Genomic DNA, 17,456 nt, shown 5'->3' on the forward strand with positions numbered 1-17,456 from the left:
GAGAGCAGGAGGGTGAATGTGTCCCCGAGTTTCTCACACTGGAAAGTAAACAGTGTTGTCTCTGCCAAAAGTTAATCCTCTTCAGGGCTTTTCCGCCACACTTGACACTTTTCAGATGCCATCTGGGAGTTTTCTGGCAGCGAACCCATTATTGAGGTCCCAGAATTTTCACAATCACAGACAAATGAGTGTTTTGAAAATGGGATGAAAACCTTGAGTGTTTTTATCCTATTTTCATGAACACTGACACAACATTTTCAGGCATTAAATAAAATATAGATCTCAAACATATTTATCTTTCCTTATTCACATATATATCAAACAATACTAGTTTATCATCCTTACAAATCTCCTGTCGCCCTGTCTGCTTTCAGGCGTGTGTCTAAAAAGGGGGCCACGCGGTGGCAATGCCCCCCCTTGAAAATTAGGTCGGCCCACCCCTGTCCCCACGCCAAGGCCACCGGGCCACTTTTCATGTAAACCAGTATTAGGGCACAGGGCTCTGCACAGGATCCTGAAAATTGTGCCCAATGTTTTCTAAGCCTGTATTTATTTTTGATAGAATTTTTTGATTTCCCATGTTGTGGATAGGAACCATGAAGTAGCATGGAGAAAAAACAAATACAAAAGTACAAAAAAAAAAGTACCTCATAATTGTGCTTAAGTACAGTACTCGAGTAAATGTACTTACAGCTGTTACTGTCCGCCACTGAGTGCTGTAAATTTGGGCTTTTAACTCTGATGGTTTGACCAGCCAGTAGAAAAAGAAAAATCAGAAAGATCCCTGGAGATTTTAGTGGCAGTATTTAGAGGCTTGGGTTTTTGTTTGCCAAGCATACCTTCCTGGAAGAGGACATTTGGCGTGCTGTCACATCATCTTACTACATTTACCAGCTACTGTGGCAGGTACTGAATCATTTAGAGATCTCACACTGATATAAAAAATATATTTAAGGAAAAGGCTGGTCACACTTAATACTCACCAGTCTGTGGTTTTCACTACAGCGACGTCCACCTGCAACAGAAGATCAGTGTAAGCCCTTTCCTTTTTAACAGCATGTATGCCAAGATGCTGTTAGTTACGGTATACATAGCGCAGTTGAGAGGTTCACCACACATACTGCTAATCATTTGTACTATAGTGACCCAATGCCTTGGCATAGGATGACAAATGAACTACATTACATCTTACTGACATGATTAATGATGCAGTGCTTTAAGGCTTTACTTCAACAGAGCACTTTCCCTCTGAATCCGTGTGTTCAATGCATGGTCAGCTGTATAGAAGCAGCTCCTTTTCTTTCATTTTCAACTTTGAAAGACATCTCTAAGACGTCCCGGTTCCCGACAAACAACGGTTCTCCGCTTTTTAGCCTTGACAGAGTTGACTTTTTGGCCACCGATGTGGAACCCCTTTTGTCCTGAGGGGACCTTAGGGAAAAGGAGGTGGAGAGCCGGTTGGGGTGTACCCAGAGCCTCGGACAATATAGGGTTTCTTCACTTCGTGGTCATGTATAATTCAGCCTGGGAGGCCGCTGATCACCTGGAGAGAGCCACACAAGAAAAGAACGTGTCTAACGTTACTGAGGCCCCAAAGCGGAAGAGAAGAGGACAAAGAAGAAAGAAGAGGTGGGCAGAGCATGGAGGAGGTGATGAAGAAACGGCCGGTAATCTCTGCTAGAGAAAGAGGTCAGTTTAAGAAATCTCTATGCCTGTGTGTGTTCGTGTGTGTGGGTGGGTATACTGTACATGCACATGGACCTTATTATAGCTGAACAGGTTTTGGTCTAAAATCTCTCACAGCATTATGCAGTCATTGCTCCATACTTGTTTCAGATTTCTACTTTGTTTAGAATCCATTCTCAAACAAGCAGATGAAGGACGTTAAAATGCATAACCATAGAAAGGGAAGTCAAAGAGCTCCATATGGAAATCATCAGAGACAACACAGCCTGAGCCAAAGAGTGGTGGGTGTGCTATACTGCTGCTTGGGAGCTGGATCTGTTGCATCATTTTCACCACTGTCCTCCTCCTCCTCCTCCTCCTCTTTCTCATTGTCAGGCCCGGGACCTGGACGCTACGCTCTGCCCCCTACAGTTGGTTACATCAACCATGACTTCACAAAACCCAGCAGCCCCGCATACTCCCTCCATGGCCGCATGAGCTGTGAGTTTTCATGTGTTACACTGGTCCGCAGTGGCCCAGTTTTCAGTCACAGGGATCCCTAATGTTTCATTTAAACCTTTTTCAATGCTAAATACCTGTCTGGAATTCCTCTTTATAAGGTCAAAGGATGTCTTTGGACGATTGTTTGTAATTGTGTGTCCTGTAGTCGTCTCTGTGGATTCCAGCCCAGGACCGAGGTACCACATTGATGCCAAGGTTACCCGGTTTGGCCGGATGGAGACGCCATCCTACTCTATTTTGGGCAGAGGAAGGTGCAGAGGGAGTAAAGGTGATAAAATCTTGCCTATTGCTGGTGTATTTATTAATGATGTTCCGGGCTGCTTGATCTTCATCGGGTATATATGGTCAAGCATCACAACAGCTACATGTATATAGATTCTGGGTAAAACATCCAATCAGAGGACAGCAGAAATGAAACGCCTTTAGCAAACACACACAGTGCCATCAGGGTAATAACGTAAAGAAGGCTAATAACATCCCACTATCAAAAGATAAGAGGCACTATGGACAAAAGTACCTGTATGCATCATAAATCAAACCATTTTATTAAACGGAGAGATAGGTAGGGGCAGAGCACCACTTTGGTAATTCACTGGGTTGATTTACTCACTCTTTGCGGTGGCTGCCTACACACTTAATAAAGGTCAAGCTGACAGAAATGTCAGAAGAAAAAAAAACACCAGCAGTAAGCGAGTAGGCATGCTTTTATCAATTTAATAAAGGTCGTAAAGAAAAGAAAAGAAAAGAAAAGAAGACTTCCTTCACCAGTTTCTGTGTATATGTTCATAGGTGAGCCGTTCAATACTCCCGGACCAGGGGCCTACAGCCAAGAAAAGGCTCCACCTCTCAATGCTCACTGCAGACCTCCATCCTACACCATCGGCACCCGCACCAGATACCGCTCTGTGGATGCTGTACCAGCACCCAACAGGTGACGACTGGAAGACGGGATTACTTTTACAGATTATTTTCCTTATTTTGAACAAATCCAGTGAACAGACCGAAGCCAACAATGAATTGTTCCTACTAACAAGTGTGCTCTGTGTGGCGAAAGCCTGATATATCTCAATTCTCTGTGTCACAGAGCTCCATTGTTCAAAAACTATTAATGATGATAATGATGACACGTTCCTTCATTAGGATGAACATTTGTCACTGTGGTTAAACTTAATGAATCTCATATGCATCCTACTCCCAAAATACTCACTAGCAAACGTGTATTCATCTGCAGCTGAAAATAGTCCCCCGCAGCGCTACTTACTACTGCTTGAGTAACGCTTGCTAAAAACCGCAGTGCCCAGCTGTTTTGGGATCTAACTTGGTTCTTATACAGATGTAAAGAGAGAGAGAGACAATATGTTTGTGAACTGTTTTTAAAAATGTACATCTTCAGTAGGAATGACTGGAGAGTGAAGGACAAGCTGGGAATTTTGGAAAGTATTGAGAAACCAGCTAATACATAAACTATCACCAGGCTTATCCTCTAAATCAGAGAAAGTGTTTCTGAAGCTTGAAAAACTGACATGAAAAGCCGCTGAAGCTCAACCTGAGTATTGCTTTCTTCACGCCACCAGCTACAGTCTTCCCAATCTGCTGGGCTGCCAGGTTCCAAACAAACCCTCCAGTGCCAGCTACAGCTTCTCGGGCCGGAGGAAGGTCGGAGCTCCCTCTGAAGATCTCTCCATGAGCCCTGGACCGGGAAAATACAACAGTACCAACCCAGACGTTTACCGGCAGCGCCAGCCCTCCTTCTCCATGCAGAGCCGGACTAAGAGGCCCATTTATTCTTCCGCTATTCCTGGCCCAGGCACATACAGCCCAGAGAAATTTCACGTGCATCTTCCCAAACCCCCGTCCTTCACTCTGGGTGTCAGACACTCTGAGTTTGTCACCCCACTTGTGGTGGATGTAGTTGACTGACCACTGTGGATTTATTTCAAATGCCTTATTTTATTCAATTTTTCTCACAATGATACTTTAATATCAGTTTCCTCAAAGAAACCATCACAAACCAACAGCATTACAACAAACACTCAAATAATTAAATTTCCAATGGAACTGTATTCCTTTATAAATAAAACAAAATATCAACAGCCCTTGCTTGCATTGTATGTGCGGTTAAAACAATCTTTCTGCAATTCTTCAGTTTGAGGTCACTGGTAGGTAAGAGGTAAATAAGACAGGGTGTGAGAAACGAGTGTCTACGGCTTTGTCCTTGGTATGGTGACATTCACAGGTGAACTCCAGTTGCTGCACTTGCCCAGACCCAGCAGCTCCTTGGCGCACACCTGGAAGATGTATGCCCTCCCTGGGGTCAGCCCCTTCAGTTCCACCCTGGTGCTCTCAAACGGACCCAGCTGGAGGAGAAAATGTATAATATATTCTTCAAAAAAATCATCCGTATCAATTTAACATAAACAGGTTTAAAAATAAACACAACGGGTAAGGTTTGTATATGTTGATTTAAATCAGCTCTACGAGAGGACAAACTGGTTTCCAATTAGCATTTATCAGCGTGGAATACATGTGCTCACAGTTTATAAGGATTTATAAGTTGTAACTAAAGGTTTTATTAATGTTAAATATTTCAATCACAATGCTTTATAGCTCAGATATAAGCTATTAATAAGAGCAACTTTTCGGTTGCCCGGTTTTGGAAAATCCCTTTACCCTTTAATTAGTCACAACCTATAAATCCTTTTTAAGGGTGACTTATTAGAAAATGGTATGATAATTTGACACTTCCAAACAATTTGATTTGGTGTTTTTGAGGCCAATATTTACAATTAGTAGCAAACAGAAAAGTTAATGCCCCACAATTAAATACTTTAATAACTGTAATAAAATATTAGATCAAAAATTTAAAAGGAGACATACAAGAGAGATATAAAAGGAAGAGTTTAGAGATGACGGGACTTTCTGAAACTTCCAACTTGAAAACATTTTAAGGGTGAAAAGTTTAGGTAATTTTGAGCGTCAACGTGTGGTATCGGAGTATGTGTCAAATGTAGAGTTTTTACATCCCACTGCTGTTGTTACCGCCCTTTCACCCGGCAGGTTCTGATGAAAATACTTACAAATTTTTGGGTGCCCCTGTTTTCCCACCGGTACATTATGTGGTACTTAAGGGGGAAGATGTCTAGGTCGGCCCAGGTGGAGGGAGGAGACCATTCCACCAACAAGTTTCTGATATTATGAGGGGAAACCCGGACGTCTACAGGGGGATCTGGTTTCACTGCACAACAAAAGAGAGAGACAGGGAAAGAAAAATGTGTTCTACATTATCATATCAAGCTAAGATGTAAAGCTGTGTTTCTATCAATTCACACCATATATTCATCACTTTCTCTGTAACTTTACATTGGATTATGCATAATTTCAGTTCTCACCAATTTCCTCCAGCATAAAACTTGCTAGATGGGAACTGCTTGCACCAGAATAAACAGCTGTGACATTGATGATGTAGTCGGTAAAAAGCTTCAGGTTGGGCAGTTGACAGTGCCAGAGCTAAAAACAGATAACAGATAATATGTGATGCCAGGTAATATACATATCATTTGTAGTTTGTTATACAGTAAATACTGTATTTTATATATCTTATGTATATTTCATCAAAAAATATTCAGTAAATGAAAATAATTTGCTAATTTCTGCAAACTGTCAGTTTTTTTTTTCCATTTAATAGAATGAAGTATAGATCTACACACGACAGGATGAATGCTGTGTGTGTGTGTGTGGGTGGGGGGATGGTGAATGAATAATTGCTAGAAACCAAGCACAATGCTAAATATTTCTCTGATCTTACTGGCCTACTGTCTGTGGTCTATTACAGCTATAACAAGAAACGTGAGGGGGTTTTCCAGAACTCAGCCAGTACACCCTGATCAGTTTTGTTTGGAAATGGAGTTTTTGGACTAAACTTTGCAGTATAAAACCCTCCCAAATCCAATCATTTTCGGCACAACATTCCCTATAAATGAGTAATGTGTACTTGGTTTCATTTTGGCTAAAAATCGGACTGTGTGCATCCTGGAAAATCCCTCTTCAGCCGGAGATGGTCTATCTGCAGATCACTTCTGCAAAGGTAAATGAACTGGCACCTGTTCAGATGGGGGTGATGACGATGAGGACGAGTTTAGAGCAGAGGATGAAGCGCTGGGTGGGATGAGCTGGCACTGCTTGGTGGCTGGCTGGCTGTGTCTCTCACTGACAAACACACAAGCAAAAATTACACACATAACAAAATGACCTCCTAAGTGACACTCGACAACTGGAGTCTGTTTTACTAAAAAGGGGTCAGCGGTTTGGATTGGCACACAGGAGGAGGGCAGTTGTTTTCCTTGTCAGATTTACCTGTAGGTGGCAATGTAGTGCGTCGGTGGGGAGTGGGACAGCTCAGGCCAGGAGCAAAGAGCCACTTCTGGATAGCTGGAACACCAGCAATGCACTAAAGGAGTTGAGGGAGGATCTGGTGGAAGAAATCACATTTAATCAAATAATGTGCAACATGAGCAGAGCATAAAATACAGAAAATATGGATGAAATGTTAAATGAATATTTCAAAAGAGGAAAAAAATAAAATAATGGGGAAATGCTGACAAAATCCCCAAAGTACAGCTACAGAGGTGTGAATTTCCATGTTTCTGATATAGGGTTATTTTCAAGCGAGACACAAAAGGTCCTTTCCAAAGACAGGAGGATAAACAAAATGCCAGGACATGAGGGGCCTTATAAACAGCAGCCTGATATAAATCAAACATAATAGAAAAAAATAAATGTACAATAAAATAATAATCCTGTCCTCCGTTTTTAGATCCTGGTTAAAACTCATGCACGTTGAAAGCATACACACATACCACAAGCTAGAAACTGTGAGCATATTTTCACAGACTGGTACTCACTCCCTGATGCTGCAGTTGCTCTCAGCAGGTCCAGTGCCTGGCCTCCGAGAACACACACGAGGAGAGTCACAGTGACACACACACTGCCAAACATCGGTGCCATCAGTCTTTGAGAAGAAGTAGTTTGTCTAAATAGTTCTATAAAAACTGTAGTCAGCCCTCACTTGAGCAAATTAAAAGACAAATCCCTTCTATTGAACCTTTGTTCTATGCTCTGTTTCTTTCTATTTACGACCTAGTTCATTACTCGTGCCAAAGTTCAGAGATAACAAACAGCACGGGCTGACAACTCTTCTCTATGTGTGTGAGCAGCAGCTGATCAGCTCTTTAAGAGCAGACGTGGTCAAAATGAAAGAGGAACAGCGAGTTTGGTGTATCACTGGAAAACATCCGTGAGAAAGAACCAGAAAGTCTCTGTTGATGCGTCAAGTTTTCTTACGTCATTAACAAAAACTTAGTGTCATAGTTGCTTTATTATTGTATTGATCACAAATTAAATAATTATATACAGAAAGGCTCACATGGCACGTGGATTAGTTTTACACGTATAGAAAGAACCTCATTGGTGAATGCAGTTCTTGGAAAGCAATGAGGACACATGAGGGTGCTTGTCTGGCAGCACCTTTACGTGCTCTCAGGTACTCTCCTCTGCTCATTTTGCGCTCTAGACTGCCCTCTAGGGCACAAAATGAAGAACAGCAACTATAGTATGGAATACATAGTGTACATAACAGTGTGAATTAATACAGCTCGCACTTAAAGTGGCTTGATCAGTCTATAATGTCCAGTTTTTAGCTGAAACGCCTTCACAGTCCAAGCACATCGCACATTTTCTCAAATGCCTCTTTGAAGCTACGACAGTTTGTTAATGCTCCATGCAGACAGGGAGCAGCTGTGCAGGTTCCAACCCAGTGCTGGAGCCCCATCCCGGGGTATGCTAAATCTATGAAGTCCCCCCGCTGGATGTCCGCAGGGAGGTAAAGGCCTTGCTGATCCAGCTGTTCTTTGTTTCGTGCAGATTGTTGGCCAGGAGTCCCCTCTGGTGCTCCAGCTCCTGTAAGAGGATAAGAAGCGTGTATGTAAGAAATGTAGCTGTAAAAATTTGAACTTTATTCTATAACAAGTTAATTTCAGTCCATATTTGTGCAAATGTATTGTTTATGTTCTTTTATTCCTCTGAAAATCCTTGTAATATTGTAGTAAAAGATATTTTTGAAAGTATAAGAAAAATGAATTTCATAAGGAAGTCCTATAAACACATTTACTAACAGTATAAGAAAATCCACTTTATTGTACTTGAAATTAAACTGAAACAAATGATTACAAAAACCATCAAAAGAGAGGACGTTTTTTCAGTTTGTCACTTTCCCAACTTTTCTTATTTAGGATAAGGGTTGGATTTAGGGGTTCGGGATAAAACTAGGATTCGGATAGATCAGGAACAAAGCTTTGGCAAAAGTTCAATAAAGAAAATCTTTTCTTTCACGTTTTGACTTTGCTTCCTTATAAATGAATTTCTGCTATTTCTTCCCGCTTCCTGCTTCCGTCACTTCTGCTCACCAGTGCTGTCAAATGTTTTACTCCACCCCCACCAGCTTTTAGGCTTTGGGGGACCCTGTCCTATCTTATGCTTTCAAGGGTTTATGCTTAGTAAAAACGCTTTACATCAGTGGGGTCTAATAGCTCTAAATTAAAGGTGGCCAGGTAGTTGAGACAATTTGTTTCTTGAGTTTTATCAAAGGCAACAAATATATGCCCCAGAAAGTGCCAACAAGTACAAGTACAGTTTCATATACATTCTTGTAGTTGTGGTTGTATTAAAGTGACAAGGAATGATTAGCTGCTGTGATTTGACCAGAATACATAATGTACCCAGATGTGTGAGTGTAATGTATGTACCAACATTTACCTGGATTTTGCACTTAGCCTCCACCATCTGGAGCTTGGTCTGGGCCAACTCTTTTTCCAGTTCCCTTATCTGAGCCTTGAGGGACTCCTTCTCCTGGTCTGCCTTTTCAGGACCTTCGCTGTCCCCATCCTGGCCTGGTTTGGTCATCCCGTGGGCTTCTGTCAGAGCTGCTGTTGGAGAGGTTGATGGTTCATCTGTTTCTACAAAGTGCTGACAGCGAGAGCAGGCTTCCACTGCACTCTGCAGACATGGAGGGTGAGAGTAACAGGTACAATGAAGCCTTTTCCGCCCCAAATATGACATCCAGCGATTGAAAACCAGTGACATCTGCTGTAATAATGGATCTTCAATGAGAAAATTAAACCACTGAGGTGTTAACAAATTTTTGAAAGGGCTCAAAAATGATTCCTATGACATGGTGTTCAAGATGAGGAGAAAAAGATTAAAGGAGAGATGAAAGTCTATATTCTCACCTTGAGTGAGTCTAACTCTTCTCTGTGGGCGGCCTGCTGCCTCTCCAGACGGTTTGTCATCTGAGAGCAGATCTGAGAGAAAGAGCATCTGATATTAACATCATTAAGCAAAACATAACTGAATTCTTTATTAATATATCATTTTTGAGGCATAGTTTTCCTTTTTCAGATTCCCACCACATTGAGTCAGATTCTCTGTACCTGTTTGTAATCTGCGATGATGCCAGACGACCTTCTGACTTCCTGCTCAGCTTTCGCCAGCTCTCTTCTGAACACATCCTTGAGCTGTAACAGAAATAACTCCTGCATGCCAACAATCACATTATATGATGTGCTATTAAATCATCAGACACATGAAAATCGTTGTTCTTACCACTGAAGCTTCCTCTTCCTTCCCTCTCTTCACCTCCTCTGTGACCTGCAGTCGATGTCTGGTATGCAAAAGGTCTTTGGTGAGTTCGTCCACTCTGTCCTCCACCTGTCGGCAGAGCACAAAGAGCTCAAGACATTACTCTACTCGGCATTGTGTTCAACAAAAGAGGTCAGTTAAAAATACACATTTTATTTAGTTTTTACCAATTTGTCACCACAGTCAGCTGTGCCCAGTCCGCATGGGGTTACAAGACACCAGAAGTTAATGTAAACCAGATCCGGAGAGCTACATGATTGCCTTGTGATTGGAGTTTTTAAGAGAAGTTCAGGCAGAGACTAGTGGGCATTTTGAGTTCCCGTGTTGAAATGTTAAAGTGGTTTCTCAATAATGACCTTCGGCAGGTGATTCCGCATTTTTAAATCAAACTCTTTCTATCCATTTTGTGAAGGGCTGTAGCCCTGATCGTACCTTGTCCAGAGCATTCCTCAAGGCGACCTTGCTGCTGATCAGTCTATGGGCCAGGTTGTCGTTTTCCTGCTCCAGACGGAGGCTGGCCTGCAGAAGCCGACGGTTTTCTTTCTGAAAAATATAGAAAAATCTATCAGGGTCCGTAGCACACAGCAGAATACAAACTCCAGCATTCAGAAAGCTGAGGAGTGGAAATCAGGTCATTTCAGAAAAAGAAGAAGAGAATGTAGCTTTAATTTCTGCTGATGTGGAAAAGTATTGCGTGTAGAGGCTGAGTTTTAAAGACTGTTTTTATTAGTGGAAGGACATAATTGCATTTATTTCTGGAGAAAGTCAAAGATTTCTGACCAGGTATTTGCCCAAAGGGTCTTCTTCTTCTTCTTCATCATCCATTATTTGAAGTCGGCTTTCCCTCAGTTTAGCTTTCTTTGTCGGAACCTTGATGGAAGAGAGTCAAGTCTAAGTACAGTAATATGGAAAAACTGTCATATTTGACTGAACTGAAGAAAGCCATCTCCTCCAAACAGATCTGGTGCCAGATGTAGTATGAGTGCAACAAATAAAGAACAGGCCCCAAGAAGAGATCCAGATAAAGAGAAGTCTGAGATAAGATAGAGCTGAGCACACGAGGGAATGATAATTTAGAATGTATGAAGGAATAATAGTAGAGTGGAGGATTTTTTAAAAGCCTGTAATGACAATTTCCATATCTCGAATATCTCAAATAAACAATCATAATTTCTTTCTATCTCAAATCTGTCAAGCAGAGGAATGTGTTTTATGTTGCAGTGTGCCGTCTGCTCATGCTTGTAGCTAGCTAGTCAGTAAAGGAAGTATACTGAGGGCACCAAGTTCCATATTATTTAACACTCACGTTTTGTATATGCAACTTTTGGGCGCATTGCATTGATTCTAACGTGAAAATTAGCCAACTTTAGTCTATTCAACCAAATCCACGGTTGCTTCTTAGAAAAAGTAGTAACCTTTTAGTACCCTTACAAATACCTGAATCATGCCATGGTTTTGGTTGGTTAATGTTGTGATCATAGTTTAGTTGCTGATGTCAGTTGCAGTGCTCGAAGCGCATAGTCAAATCTTGTATAATTGAATTAATCCATGCAACTTACTGTGAATTGAGGTCCTGTTTCAGCCACCAGACAGGCCAATATCTCCTCCTCGGTCATCTGTTCCATAACATGGGCATCGTACGCCATCATCATGGACACCTCCTCCATCATCTTGCCCAAATATGCAGCCCCCCGCTAGCTGCTACCCCCTCACAGAGGCACAATGTAAAGCCTCCAATAACAGAAATTGACAAAAATCCACCAGCAGTGGTGTGAGACGTAAAGCGAGTTCAGAAAGATGGAGTCATCTTGTTTTTACTCGCAGTGATGCAGGCGAGCGGTCAATCCAGCATGAGAGTCCAAGTCCAAGTCGTCCCGACGAAACTCAGCCTACTGTCCAAAGGTGAAGAACAGAAAGAGAAACTCCGACAGGTGAAGTGCAGCTACACTTACACACACTATCAGCTAACAAGCAGTCGTCAGAACCACTTACACACAGCTTCGTCTGCTGAAGGTGTTTGTGTTACAGGTGTATTATGGGCAGTAACAGGTTCAACAACGTTTATATGAGACCTGAGAGAGTGTGTGAAAGAGCGAAAGCTTTAGACACACCCACTAAAGTGCTCACCTTTCTTACCACATTGCGTCTTCTCCCTCCCTCTCTCACACACACACACACACACACACACACACACACACACACACACACACACACACACACACACACACACACACACACACACACACACACACACACACACACACACACACACAAGCACTTGATTCTGATTTTTTTGGCTAATCATGATTTTGTTTTGTCACACACTTTACTTTCATCTGTTTTCCTCTATTCCTTCAGTTCACACTCTTAGAGTGTAGAGCTGGTAAAGATGCTGTGGGAACCTGCCAAACTGCTAACTAAACACCGCTGATGAACCTAGGACTGAGTAAATGATGTGGTATTTGTGATATTTCACCCTGGGGTGTTGGTGCGACACAGGCCTGTCGCCCTATTATTGTCATGGGCTGAGCAACCTGGCGGGAGAGCAAACAGGTCCAGCAGGTAAAGTGATAGGATACCAAAGAATGATTGCAGAATAACAAAGAGAATTCAGCATCTCCACCCACTTGCCCCACCCCATATTCACATTTTCAGTTCCACATCATGATGCTGTTTCTCCAAGTTTCTCCCCCCAAATCTCTCATTTAATTTCTCGTCTTCTTTTTCAAGATGATGTATCAGTTTCATTTCTCTTCCAAGTTTCACTTCCCTTTCTTTGAGCTTCTATGTGCAGCTACTTTTGCATCTCTATCTTTGATTTTACTTTTTATTCGTGTCCTTCTGTAGTTTTTCCAGCACTTCCCGCCATATGTCGGCGCTTTTTTTTTTTTTTTTTAACCAGAAACTGTTATTTCCTCATGTTTTAACTACCATCTGAGTCATCGTAAGTGAAGTCAAACCAAAAAAGTCCAGGCAGATGTATAAACATTTATTCCTCCTCAAAAAAAGGAACATTTTGTGAAACATTGTGGATTTTTCTTACTGCATCAGGGTATACCAAAGCTTATTCTAGTTTTGTACAGAAAAATCTGAAAAATACAATTTTTTAACACTCGGAACAAAAAAAAAATGAACCTTAAAATTGAAAGGCGCACAGGTCAGTTCTAGTACAGCTATGGTGCTACACAAACTATGGGGACCATATGTGTTGAGTGAATATATCGGCCAAGTGGTGGTGAACATCATTGCGTAGTGGACATCTAAATTAATAAAAAGTAATTTTACACATATAATTTAGCACATACTTACAAACAACAATGGAATGTGAGGAGAGGAAAGTTAGGAGATGTGATAATTAGGCTCACAGCTCAGTGGAAACATTGCGATGTGAGAATATACTGAATAAATATCTTTAATATGTCTTTTAACTGATAATCTTTAATCTGTTACTCTATGAAGTAAATTTACAGTTCCAAATGTAAATTTCCATTCTCTTTCCATTGTGTTCCTCTGTTGTATTAAAACTGGCAGCAACACACAGGAACACAAATTAAGATGAGGATGGAATAATAATTGAAGAGCATGGAAGAACTCACATTTGGTACAAACTCACTAAAACACACCTAAACCCTGACATCCTTCACAAAAACTACAATACGCCTTAAAAATATATAGATTCAGGCATATGCTGTGGAATACCATTGCATCTTGCTACTGTACTATATAGCAGATATAATGGCTTACAGATAGAAAAACTTCAGCTTCAGGATCAACAAAACATGGTACACGATCCTTAGTGTCTTGTCGCAGCCTAAAACATCTCTAAAATCTTTTCATCCGTCTCAATCTTTTAACTGTGATTAATACATCAATTTAAGGAAGACACTGCAGGGCCAACCTCCTTTTAGTCACCTAGCTCCACTGCTATTAAACAGAAATGAAAACAGAAGCCTTAAAAAAAAAAAAAAAAAAAAAAAATCACTTTTTTTTTTAGTGGACTTTTTTTTTTTTTTTTTTTCTTCTGGCAGACTTAAACTAGCCTCCATTAGATAAGCGCAAGATGCACAAAAAAAAAAAAGGCTTAAAAACCGTAAAATTCTTACTGGCTCTTCACGTCTTTCCGCTGGACAAAAATTCCATTAGTAGTTTCTATAGTTGGCAAACAAGTACACCTAATAGAAAAACTGTTAGCCCTCATGTACAGTGAGCTGGAGAGGGTGGGGGGTTGGGGGATGGGGGGCGGTTTCTAAGGCATTTCAGCCTTTCAGTTAACACTAGCAGGGGGGAGGGAGGGGGGCAAAGCAGGAGGGAATAATAGAAACTAAAGTAGTGGGGGTTGTCCAGGTCCTAGACTCTGTATTCTGTAACCAGATATATTCACAGAGTGAAGATCAAGCTAACACTTTCCGTCACAATGTGTTTCAGGTACGTCTCCTCGCGATCAGGATTCACCCCACAGCTCTCACATAAAGCCCCTTGAGGCAAATTTGTGCCTTGTGATATTGGGCTACAGAACTCAGATTTGGGTCAATTTGACATTTGAGCGTGCAGGAAACTATGACTGGTGCTAAAGAGAAAAAAAACACAGATAGGTCCATACAGTAAGGAAAGGGGATTTCCGTGGCTATTCACAACCTGCCTTGGGTTTGAGACTCCAAAATCTAATCTAAGGTGTCTGACAAATACCAATCAACTTATTCAACTGTGATTTGAAAGTTTGTCACACTAAAACCACTAGTAATTAAACAACGGTTGAGACATTAGCCTGTTGTCAGGAGAACCTGGCAGCCTATTGTATTTTTTGTAGGCTTCAGCCTTTTGACAGACAATGGGCAGACTTTTGTTTTTAAGTGCCTTGCATGTCCAATCTAATCTAACTGAGGTCCTGTAAACTGTGTAGAATTAATGTTTGTTAACTTTTTAAGTTTGTTAGTTTCATTTGTGAACAACGAATTTGTGGAGCAAAGGCACAAAGTTTGCCTTATTTTATGGCTGCGTAAATTTCCAAATAATCTCCTAATACTTTCCCACAAAGTTTCCTAAAAGATCTATGTAATTTGGTGCTAAGTATATTGAAAAGAGACACTGTGTTCAATTAATTTCTAATTAATTGCTAGGATATCCCAGAAAGTTATTTAGTCAGTGCTAGCAGATTAGCTGAAGCAGCAGACAACATGAACAGGAAAGCATACAATTCAACATACTGTAAATCAATAAATATTTACTTGGGTTTAAACACCTTTTATTCTTTAATTTTTTTCTTTCTAAGGAAATTCCTATTTTTCCTATAATTAGTACTAAAATACATTGTTACATCCAGAAAACCTCCTAGGAAATTATTTGGAAATGATCTAGATAATATGAACTCATAACATAAAGCATAACCAAAAAACTTAAGGGGAACTTAAGTTATTTTGTTTTATTTAATTATGACTCAGACAATTTTTTTATACCTCAAGTGTCTAATTCCTTTGGATTTGGTGTAAAAACAGTGCTCATCATTCATGGGAAAAAATATGCCGTTTTTGTATTTTATAATTTATCTGTAGTTGATCATTAACATGGCTTATGAGAATTGCTTGAGATTTGCATCCCTAGCACCTAAACAAGAAAATTGACTTTGCCGTCTTTGAGTATGCACGGGGACTCTTTTGTGTTCAGACTATACAGTGCATGCATGGTCACATGAGTCCCTGACCACCTTCAAATGCGTCTTGAATGTGTGTTCACACATTCAATTTAGACTGGATCACACTTGTGATCCAACTACCAAAGACACATTTTAGTCCGTGTGATTTGGCCCAGTTTGAAACAAACCGAGGCTGTACTAGAGTTATGTACCACATCCCCGCTGATCTAACACTGTTTTACGCTGCTGTCTGCTCCACAAGGGCTGGTCCATGGATTTGTTGCCCACACAGAGGCTTTGTTCAGTTTATGGGTCACTCCCATGAATGAGTGAACGAGTCTGGATAAATCTGTGGCTGGAGTGAGCATGTGCAGTAATGTGGCTATGTGAGTGCGACTGTGCTGTATTGTAATCCATCACCTGAATTTAGTCCCAAACAAAAGGGCATGTGCTAGACGTGTAAATGTCAGGCGAGTGTAAATAAAGTCATCAATATGTTTTTGTGTGTCGTCGTGGTGCAGCAGAGGTCAGACCTGGGTGCTGTAGGGGCGCGGCGGGGGAGGAAACATGTCCGTGGGACTGTAGTAACTCAGAGGGGAGGAGCCCTGCCGGTTGGCAGACAGGGGAAGAGAGACAGACGGGTTCTCGTAGTAGGTATGGAAGCCCAGCCGCTCCCCTCCGTTACGCATGTCGTCTGTGAGTCCAGAACGGAGGGGGAAAGGCGAACAGGTGGGGCAGTGGTTGTGGTGGGAACCCTTGTCCAGCTGATCCAGAGAGACCGGGGTGATGGCTGCGCCGTCCATGGCGAGAGCGTTGCAGGCGTTGCAGGGAAAGTGAGAGAGAGGGTCCGCTTCCACCACGGAGCCCATGTCCACCTCAGAATCATTCTTCTTACAGCAGTAATACTGCAGAGGGAGGACAAGGAAGAGACGAGGGTGAAAGAGTTTGAGCGAGAGGAGTTAGCGCTGACTGTATCTTTAAACATACTGTATAGTGAGCACTGAACAGTAGAGCTTGTGCATAAGCTTTTACAGGTGTACCTAATAAAGTTGCCTCTGAGTGTAAGCTAAATTACATCATAAAAAGAAGTGTAGTGTTACTACGCTTAAACAAAACTAAGGTTGGACTGAAACTGAGATACATACTGAAAACAAACAAGGAAAGATTAAAAAAAAAAAAAGCTTTGCTACATAACAGGATTAGGACCTGCTCAATTTTTTTACTCTCATCTGCATTTCACTCGTTTCAAACTTCTCTTGATATTCACAGATCACTGTGGTCAATTATCTTTTTTTTTTAATAAGTCATCTATCTTAAACAAAAAAAAAAAGAAAAAGAAAAAATTAATGCATACACAGTGACACAGTGATACCTGGAGTCTACAGTAACAGAGCACTGCTACAATGCACAGCAGTATCACTCCGGCGAGAATTCCTCCGGTTATAACAATAGTTCCCGCTGACATTCGACCAGCTCTCCATCAAACCCTTCAGCTTGAGACAGAGAGAGATGAAAAGCAAAAAGAGAGAAGGAAAGATGGAGACCGCCAGAGAAATTTGAAGAAAAAGAAGAAGAGGGAGAAAATAGAAACTCTGAATGAGCTGATTAGACATCTGGATTTTAGTATTGCTAAAAGCTGCTGCAGAATATTCTGCACACTTACGTCCAACAAAGGTTGCTATAACGCCTGCAATGATAACCAGTGTAGGCTAAATTAGTATATTCATGTACCATCATGATGTAACTGCAACTGATGAAACATGCTGTAACCAGCATCATGCAGCTGTTATCAGACAGCTGGGGTTCAGGCCTCACAGATATAGATGGGTGATGAATTAAAAAAACCAACATTAAGTGTGTCAAGGTGCCGGGCCCCACGGGCCTACAGGACAGCTTCAATGGTCCTCGGCATAAATTCTACAAGTCTCTGAGTCTCTGAATCCCACTC

At 41.3% G+C, this 17,456-nt stretch overlaps 3 protein-coding genes and 1 pseudogene across 3 annotated transcripts; 1 reads left to right on the plus strand and 3 right to left on the minus strand.

Annotated features, from left to right (window-relative positions):
• The first annotated feature begins 1,640 nt into the window (after positions 1-1,640).
• odf3l2a (outer dense fiber of sperm tails 3-like 2a) lies at positions 1,641-4,107 on the plus strand. Its single transcript, XM_040138161.1, has 5 exons — positions 1,641-1,689; positions 2,062-2,166; positions 2,333-2,455; positions 2,977-3,118; positions 3,762-4,107. The coding sequence occupies exons 1-5, from the start codon at positions 1,641-1,643 to the stop codon at positions 4,105-4,107; spliced, it is 765 nt and encodes a 254-aa protein (XP_039994095.1).
• A 40-nt stretch (positions 4,108-4,147) lies between these two features.
• ebi3 (Epstein-Barr virus induced 3) lies at positions 4,148-7,360 on the minus strand. Its single transcript, XM_040138160.1, has 6 exons — positions 7,089-7,360; positions 6,541-6,655; positions 6,288-6,393; positions 5,577-5,694; positions 5,265-5,422; positions 4,148-4,544 (listed from the first exon to the last, which is right to left on the minus strand). Exons 1-6 carry the CDS (start codon positions 7,189-7,191, stop codon positions 4,389-4,391), a joined length of 756 nt encoding a protein of 251 aa, XP_039994094.1. The 5' UTR covers positions 7,192-7,360; the 3' UTR covers positions 4,148-4,388.
• A 580-nt stretch (positions 7,361-7,940) lies between these two features.
• Positions 7,941-11,549, minus strand: LOC120795746 (annotated as a pseudogene).
• Positions 11,550-16,035: 4,486 nt separating this feature from the next.
• LOC120795820 (protein FAM163A-like) lies at positions 16,036-16,973 on the minus strand. Its single transcript, XM_040138002.1, has 2 exons — positions 16,881-16,973; positions 16,036-16,413 (listed from the first exon to the last, which is right to left on the minus strand). Exons 1-2 carry the CDS (start codon positions 16,971-16,973, stop codon positions 16,036-16,038), a joined length of 471 nt encoding a protein of 156 aa, XP_039993936.1.
• Positions 16,974-17,456: the final 483 nt, after the last annotated feature.

This window comes from Xiphias gladius, chromosome 10 (assembly GCF_016859285.1).
Source record: "Xiphias gladius isolate SHS-SW01 ecotype Sanya breed wild chromosome 10, ASM1685928v1, whole genome shotgun sequence".
Classification (NCBI taxonomy): Eukaryota; Metazoa; Chordata; class Actinopteri; order Istiophoriformes; family Xiphiidae; genus Xiphias; species Xiphias gladius.

Excerpts from the sequence above, each read along its gene's own strand:
- odf3l2a (XM_040138161.1), top strand. The coding sequence starts at position 1,641 with ATGGAGGAGGTGATGAAGAAACGGCCGGTAATCTCTGCTAGAGAAAGA. Across the intron at positions 2,167-2,332 it reads CCTCCATGGCCGCATGAGCT|TCGTCTCTGTGGATTCCAGC; the intron begins GTGAGTTTTCAT and ends TGTGTCCTGTAG. Across the intron at positions 3,119-3,761 it reads GCTGTACCAGCACCCAACAG|CTACAGTCTTCCCAATCTGC; the intron begins GTGACGACTGGA and ends TCACGCCACCAG.
- ebi3 (XM_040138160.1), bottom strand. The coding sequence starts at position 7,191 with ATGGCACCGATGTTTGGCAGTGTGTGTGTCACTGTGACTCTCCTCGTG. Across the intron at positions 5,695-6,287 it reads CATCACCCCCATCTGAACAG|CTCTGGCACTGTCAACTGCC; the intron begins GTGCCAGTTCAT and ends ATCTGTTTTTAG. Across the intron at positions 4,545-5,264 it reads ACAGGGGCACCCAAAAATTT|CTGGGTCCGTTTGAGAGCAC; the intron begins GTAAGTATTTTC and ends TTTCTCCTCCAG.
- LOC120795820 (XM_040138002.1), bottom strand. The coding sequence starts at position 16,973 with ATGTCAGCGGGAACTATTGTTATAACCGGAGGAATTCTCGCCGGAGTG. Across the intron at positions 16,414-16,880 it reads TCTGTTACTGTAGACTCCAG|TATTACTGCTGTAAGAAGAA; the intron begins GTATCACTGTGT and ends CTCCCTCTGCAG.